Source organism: Rattus norvegicus, chromosome Y, assembly GCF_036323735.1.
Source record: "Rattus norvegicus strain BN/NHsdMcwi chromosome Y, GRCr8, whole genome shotgun sequence".
NCBI classification, from domain to species: Eukaryota; Metazoa; Chordata; class Mammalia; order Rodentia; family Muridae; genus Rattus; species Rattus norvegicus.
This window is the reverse complement of record NC_086040.1, coordinates 54,837,898-54,845,572: the sequence shown is the minus strand read 5'-3', so window position 1 is coordinate 54,845,572 and position 7,675 is coordinate 54,837,898. Positions and strand designations below refer to the sequence as shown.

Sequence of the window (7,675 nt, the reverse complement as noted above, 5' to 3'; positions counted from 1 at the left end):
AGGACCCTTGCAAGACTGCCATTATATGTTTTGTGATGTCACGGCCGAGTGTGAGATAAGGCTAGATGAAGTGGAAATATTTTGTTTTCTTTGGAAATTAATTTGTGTCACAGGATGTTTTTGTGGAAGCTATGTTAGGAGAGGATGTTTTGCTGAAGCAGACACATGAAAAGGCATGTGATATTTCGCTGGAGCACATGCTTGAAGGGGGACAGGATGTTTACGGAGAATATAAATGTAATCCCACAGAGAGGGAGAGGACAGTTTTACATTGCTACACCTTGCAAGGCTTCGATGGTCTTTGCTGGTCTTCGTTCCATAATGAGAAATGCACAAAAGAACCTGTGCTATTTGGGCTGCTTCTGGTTGCTTCTGCTGCTTCTTGTTGGTTTGTTAAAGCCTTGTGGTCTCTGCCAGATCAAGCCACTGCTACTGATTCGTGTTTTGTGTTTGCTATTGGACTGTACTGCACAATGAAGATTGGAATTGCCCCAAAGAATTACTTCTAAATAGGTCCACAACTCTCTGCCTTTTCCTATTAAATTTCTCTCTCTGCTACCTCTGGTTGGTGGGATAGAAGGGTGTTTGAAGTGTTTAAGAACACTAAATAAAGTAGGTTTTGATAAATCTAAGCCTACAGATAGATTCATGGGATTTGGGAAAGGGCTATGTCTCCTGCTGAGAGGAGATGATATATATGTTGTGACTTTTTGGTTCTGTGGTCTACTGTGACCCATAAAATGGCCAGTGACTGACAGTCTCCCAGTAAGTGTAACACACACTAAAATTCTTTTGCTTGGCATTGGGATCTGTAGAATGTATTCATTTCTTGTCTCATATCCTCGAGTATTCAGGTTGGTGAGAGTAGTTACTCTTCAGTTCTGCCATACAGGGAAGTGGGTCTATACACTGAGAGAAGAGAGTGGCTGGTGGTGAGTATGTAACATGGAGTAAGAGAAACATTACAGTGCTGGGTCTCTCGCTCTTTTTTTTTTTTTTTTCCCAACTTGACAATCTGGAGTCAACTGATAAGAGAGAACAATTCAGGAACTGCCTTCATTAGATTAGTCTTTGGGTAAGTCTATGGAACATTTTCTTCAATAATGATTGTTGTGGGAGGGCCCACAATTGTGGGCAAGTTCATCAGTAGTTATGTATAAAAAGAATAGTCTTTAAGGCTGTAAGAAATAGTATGGGAGCATGCCATTGGGAGTGTAGTGGTTTGAATAAGAAAGGCTCCCACAGTCATATATTTGAATATTTAGTTAGCATGGAGTGACTGTATTTTCAAGGATTAGGAGTGTTAAGAGGTCTGGCCTCATTGGAGGAAGTGGGTGTGTCGACAAGGGTGGGGTTTGAGTTTTCAAGAGCCCCATGCTTTGCCAGTGTTTCTCTCTCTCTCTCTCTCTCTCTCTCTCTCTCTCTCTCTCTCTCTCTCTCTCTCTCTCTCTGCTTACAGAGCAATAGCTCTCTATTGCTCCAGTGTTATGCTCCCTGCCATGATGATTGACCAGACTTCTGAAACTGTAAGCTAGCCTCCAATGACATGCTTTCATTTATAGTAGTTGCCTTGACCATGGTGTCTCTTCACAGTAACAGAACAAAGACTGAGACAGGGAGCAAGCCAACAAGCAGTGGTCCTTGTTACCACTTCAAGCTCCTGTTCTGGTTTCCCTCAGTGATGGTTTGTAACCTGTAAGGCAAATAACCCTTTCCACCCCATGTTAGTTTTGATCATGGCATTCATCAAGGAGAGAAGGAAGCAAATTAGAACTTCACAAAAGAGTTCATGAGCAACATTTACCTTTAAATTAAAACAAAGTGTCTGTACTTTTCTATTTGTGGTTATGAGGTAAGCATCTGTTGCTCTACTAGACATACTGTTTCTATAAGAAATTGTCTTACTTAGGGTTTCTATTGTTGTAAGTAAACACTGTGACCAAAAAGAAAGTTAGGGAGGAAAAGGTTTATTCAGCTTACACTTCTACATTCCTGCTCATCACCAAAGGAAGTTGGGACAGGAACTCAAACAGGACAGGATCCTGGATGAAGGGACTGTGGCAGAGGTTATGGAGTGGCACTGCTTACTCTCTTGCTCCTCATGTCTTGCTTAGCTTGCTTTCTTATAGAAATCATGACCACCAGCCTAGGAATGGTGCCACTCACAGTGGGCTTAGCCCTCTTCCACCAAACACTAAGAAAATGCCCTACACCTGGATGTTATGGAGGCATTTTTTCAACTGAGGCACCCTCTTCTCTCATGAATCTAGCTTGTGTCAAGTTGGCATAATCAGGGCGGTGGTTAGAATGTGATTGTTCCATGGGAAGTGTGGCACATGTAGGAGGTGTGGCCTTGTGGGAGTAGGTGTGGCCTTGTTGGAGGAAGCATTTTACTGTGGGGGTGATATGCTTCTTCTCCAACACGATGTTTGTCTATCTGCTTCCATGCTTCCTCCCTTGATGAAAATAGACTGAATTGTGAACCGGTAAGCGAGCCCTAATTAAATGTTGTCCCTTATAAGTTGCCTTTGTCATGATGTCTTTTCGCAGCACTGAAACCATCAGACAACCAGCCAGTATAAAAACCACCAAATAGCAGAAATAATCAACGATAGAAAGTATTTTCAAGTCCTGCAGTGAGAAACTTATTCTTGAGAGAAGAAACAGCAATAAATGAGTCCATGAAAAGGATGCCTCAAAATACATTCTTGGAGTGTAGATGTGGCTAAGGGTGACCCCATGGAGTGCACAGAGGCTTCTCTGGAGGAGAGAGCTATATGGTCAGGAACCACAAAGCGTTTTAAAATCACAAAAAAATGGCATAGGAAAGACCTCAGCACCTCTGCATTGGAGGCACAGTCAAGAGTTTTCTGAGGATAAGCTTACATGTGAGTAAAAGACGGGAACTTCCTTGCGCTAGATAGGGTAACAGGTCCTACAGGTGTGTAGGAAGGAAACCAGTCGAAGAAGAGCCAGGCAAGACAAGCCAGTGCAGGAGCTCTTTGTGGTCATCTAGGGGCATTGAGCAGAGACCTCAAAACATATTACAGGATGCAACAGAGGGAAACAGTGCTCAGCGAAGCTAAACACAAGATCCACGTAACAACTGACAGAAGTTCACGGCATCCTCATCTTCCCTTTTAAATTTCCTTTTACTGATCATACAAAATAATGGACGTTATGATACTTTCAGGTATCGATAGATAGAAACTTAGTTTGGCATTCACTACTCTTGAGTTATCCTCGTCAAAATGTCCTCTGGGGAAGCCTCCACCTCACATCCACCTTCTGTAGTGATGGCTTGGCTGTTCTTTAAGGAACCAAAGAGACCAATATGGATGCGGCCCAAGTTCAACTAATTCTAGACCCTTTCTGTTCTTCCTGGGTCTCCTGCTAAACTTATTGAGAACTCCATTTGGAATTCCTTCGTCCCTCAGTGTCCTCTACTCCCTCATGTATCTTTAGTCTTTCTTCCACACCACCATCAATTTAATCTTTCTTACCCACTTCATGGTCTCTTCTCTGCATGTGAAGGTTTGATTTATTTAAATAGATGACTTTAGGGGACCAGAGAGCTGACCAATGGATCAAGAGCTCGTCTGCTTTGAAATAGGACCTGGATTTGGTTCTTTGAGCTCATGTCCAATGGGGCCCAACCACCTTTAATTCCAGTCCAGGGGACTTGACTATTCTTGTCTCTGTGGTCTCCTCTATTCATGCCCTGCCCCCACCCACATAATTAAAAATAATACATCTACATATGAGAAACAGGTTTCATTAGGTTTCGTTAGTAAACAAAACCTGATCTTCTCTGATTCTGAGTCTGCTTGGATCAGTTTATTGGGTTTCCACTTGAGTTCCAAGACCACCTCCCTGTTACCTGCCACTCTTTCCCCAACTGTCTGTTTCTCCCTCAAACTTCACCACAGAGAGTCTATCTATTTCTGGGCCCTCTCCACTGCTTCCTAAACATCCATCTTTTTTTTTCCTGTGCCATCCCTTCTCCTCTAAGCCTCATCTCCAGTTCTTTTTTCTCCCTAAATACCAGAACAGCTCAGTCCTGCTTGTTTTAGCCTATGTGACATTAGACTTACTGTTACAGCCTTGACCTTTCCGGCTTCCCCTCCATGTTCCATCCACCAAAGCCCATCTCCTCCACCAAAGTGTTCACAAACAACACGTCACATCTCACATTTTAATTTTTACAGCAAAAACAAATTCCACTGGAAAAGACACTGGGGTTGTCAAAGGCCCTTGGGTATCTGAAACAAAGAAAAACAAACATTTTCCCCCAATCCTATAAATTACCCATCCAGGTCCCCCACACTTTGTGAATTTCACCTTAATGGATCTTTTCCACCAGATTATAGACGTAGATGAGGACGTCGCCATCAAACTTGATGAAGTACACGGAAGGCTTGGCTAGAACTTGGAAAATGACTTTGCCTATCTTTTTGGACCCGTCACTTCTGGTGTACTGCATGCATTGACCTGTTAAGATGTCGCTGTCAACTTCTGACTTTACCTCTGCTGGAGGAGTTTCTGGAATGATACGGAGGTTACCTTCTGCGTAATCATCCAGTAGCTGGTAGATGTATAGGAGTGGATCTTGTTCGTACGTGATGTAAAACCAGTCCTTCATGATTGGCACCTGGGCTAGGACCATCCCCCTCCAGTTGTCCTTAGAGCCATGTTTGCCCTCAAATTTATGCTCCACAGCTCGGCCAACCATGGCACTTGCGAGATGGGCATCTTTCACTTGAGGAAAAACTACTTTGTGAGGCAAGACCTTAAGGTTTAAAATCCTCTCATCGCTTTGAAGTTCAAGTGCGTAGACACAGTCAATTCCATCATACTTGACCAGATAGAGAGAGGGATTTGTTGGCAGTTGATCTAAAACAATGGCCTTCCATTGAGTGATGGTATCATCACCTTCCTTCCATCCATGAGAAATTCTGCAGCCCACAATGTTCCCCAGGGCCTGGGGAGAAGGCCTCCCCCTCCTCCGCTTTTGGAAGGATGGTGTGCTCATCCTCCTCAGAAACATCCTCTTCTTCATGCCTGTAGACCTAGTGTGGTAGGCCACGGCACTCCTGGTCCACTGTCTTGTGGCTATCGTTCTGTGTTCAGGCTTCATACTTGCCCATGGCCTGGGTTTGAAGAGCTCCCCTGCTTAAACCAGACACAATGCTGTTGCCTCTGTCATATGAGTGCCTGCAAGAACAATGGGGCTGGGGTGGGGAGGGCACTGGACCAAGGCTCTTGTCTAAGAGAACTTTGGAGCAGGTGAAGAAGGTGATGGTAAACAGGTTTGAGCATCTGAATCTAATTCTGTCATAATCAGAAGTTCAAAGGAGGGCTGGGCAATGGTGGAGCACACCTTTAATTCCAGGACTCAAGAGGCAGAGGGAGGCAGACCTCTGTGAGATCAAGGCCAGCCTGGTCTACAGAGTTAGTTCCAGGATAGCCAAAGCTACCCACAGAAAAACCCTGTTTCAAAAACCAAAATCTAAAGTTCAAAGGGAAATGAACAAATAGTTCTCTACAGCTCAGAATAACATATTCAGACTTTGCCTCTGCTGAGGAACCTCTCCTTCAATGGCTAGGTCAGTGTGGGATTAAGTATCCCTGTCCCCCACTTAAGCAAGGAAACAATAGGATAACAAAGGAGAAAGGATAACAAAGGATCCAGAAGGGTGGCCACACCCCTCTTCTACCCTCTAACTGTGAGCTATGTGGCAACATCCACAAGTATCTGCCCAGAGACACAGCACACCAGTCCACTGACTTTCTGTATTGTGTATCCATACCTAGCCCCGCCCCCCAGGTTTATTCCGCGATGCTGTTGCATCTTCGACCGCAACAAGAGTCTTTTGTCTAGGCAACAACAGCCATTTATAAATAATGTCACCTGGGGTTGGGATTTAGATCAGTGGTAGAGCACTTGTCTAGCAAGGACAAGGCACTGGGTTCGGTCCTCATCTCCGAAAAAAAAAAAAAAAAGAAAAAACAACATCAAAAAAGAAATATTATCTCCTAAAATGCACAGGCACAGAGAGGCGCTTTGGCATTTTAGTAGAATTATGAATTAGATATTGTTAGCAAAGGATAATAAACTCCGGAGACTGACTAGCCTAGACCATCTGCCTATCTCTCAAACGAGGAAGACGTTAGAACATAAAGTTACTCGCTGTATGAGGGGAAACTATTAGCTTTCTGTGCTACAGGGTCCCAGTTATCTTCATAAACGTATTTACCGAAAGAAAATGTCCTAGTCGTCCAGATTCTGTCTTCTAAAAGCGGTCAGGCACTAAAAGCCTGTGGAACAATTGTGGGGTTCAGGAGATGAACTGGCTTTCACACACCACTTCGAAACTAGTGAACCCACCTTCAAGGAGTCAAGTGCCCCAAGTGGAAGAGATGTGCAACCTCAGCCCAGTGCTCTGTGACATCATCCAGGCTCTGCTTATGTCATAGAAGCCCTCTCAGGCCAGTTCCTTCCCTAGTAACGCTTAGAAACTTCCAGCATCTAGGTTTTAGCTTCTCATGTCGCCTCCTGGAGACCCAAAATAAAGTCCCCACCCAAATATTCTGATGAATCGAGTCACAATCTGCCCAAATAGCTCTTTTCATGCATTTTTTTTCTGAAAAATTCTTTGGTTTCTGAGTCACCAACATCCTTGGTGGTTATTTTCCCAGCTCCTATCTTTCCTTTGGTTATCTTTAAGCCATTCTCTGTATCAGAAATATTGCTAGCCTCTCTCTCTCCGAGGCAGCCCACTGGATAGCACACCAAAATTAGCTTTATCAAAACCCACAATTAGAGGAGAGCCATTTTTATTCAAACAAAGCTGGAATTTGCCAGGATTAAATATCTTGTATTGAAGTCAATGGCAATCATGAATTTTGGATTCTTTGCAAAGAGCGAGAAAATATTAGCTCCTGGACCCTCTTCCAAAGTCGGGATAAACTGATGACAAACCCGATATCCACCAGTAATATTTTAAATGTTTTTAAAATTTACCAGCACTTCTGGTTACAAGGAATTTATTAGATAAATGCAGCAAAACAGGATGAAATAGATGAGGTAATTTTATTTTTGAAATATGGGTAGACAGAATACTGGGTGCAGGTAAGTATGGAATTTACCTGTAAATTACAGGGCACTTTAATTGTTTGTGTCACATATTTCTTCAGATCTTCCAAAGGATTCTTTTCAGAATCCTCCACTGTCCCCACTACACTCTGACCATCCCTTCCCTCTTCCCAATAATTCCCTTCCACTTTAACATTATAATTTTTTTAAATATACTTAGAGATTAACAACTTATGGCAGCTTTTTAAAATCTCTCCACTTTTCTAAGTGCACTGTCTTCTTTTCCTTCCTTCTATCTTAGTTTTAAGCACATTTTCCACCACACTTTGAGTTTTACTCTCTCTCTGCTCTTATTACTTCTCTGCCATTATGTGCCTGTTGGTCCACTATGTGGCTGACCTCAATGTGGGGTTAACTCAAATACATGATTTTTCCCTCTTTTCACCCCTTCAACTTCCTTCTCTAGGCACCTGCTGAGATTTAAAGCCTTGGGAATTTTTTTAAGTCTGGAAAGCACACAAACACACACAGAAACACACACACATGCACACACAAACACACACACACAAACATAAACAT

The 7,675-nt window shown here is 43.1% G+C and overlaps 1 protein-coding gene across 2 annotated transcripts; it reads right to left on the bottom strand.

Moving 5' to 3' along the window:
* Positions 1 to 4,181: 4,181 nt before the first annotated feature.
* On the bottom strand, positions 4,182 to 6,427 carry LOC103694726 (Y-linked testis-specific protein 1-like). Of its 2 annotated transcripts, XM_039100733.2 has the most exons (3): positions 6,258 to 6,421; positions 4,342 to 5,169; positions 4,182 to 4,262 (listed from the first exon to the last, which is right to left on the bottom strand). In XM_039100733.2, the coding sequence occupies exon 2, from the start codon at positions 5,135 to 5,137 to the stop codon at positions 4,343 to 4,345; it is 795 nt and encodes a 264-aa protein (XP_038956661.2). In that variant the 5' UTR covers positions 5,138 to 5,169; positions 6,258 to 6,421; the 3' UTR covers positions 4,182 to 4,262; position 4,342. The 2 variants fall into 2 exon arrangements, with proteins under 2 accessions (XP_038956661.2, XP_063136707.1); XM_063280637.1 differs by having other exon boundaries at positions 4,182 to 5,169; positions 6,258 to 6,427.
* Between the last annotated feature and the right edge of the window lie 1,248 nt (positions 6,428 to 7,675).

Excerpts from the sequence above, each read along its gene's own strand:
- LOC103694726 (XM_063280637.1), bottom strand. The coding sequence starts at position 5,137 with ATGAAGCCTGAACACAGAACGATAGCCACAAGACAGTGGACCAGGAGT.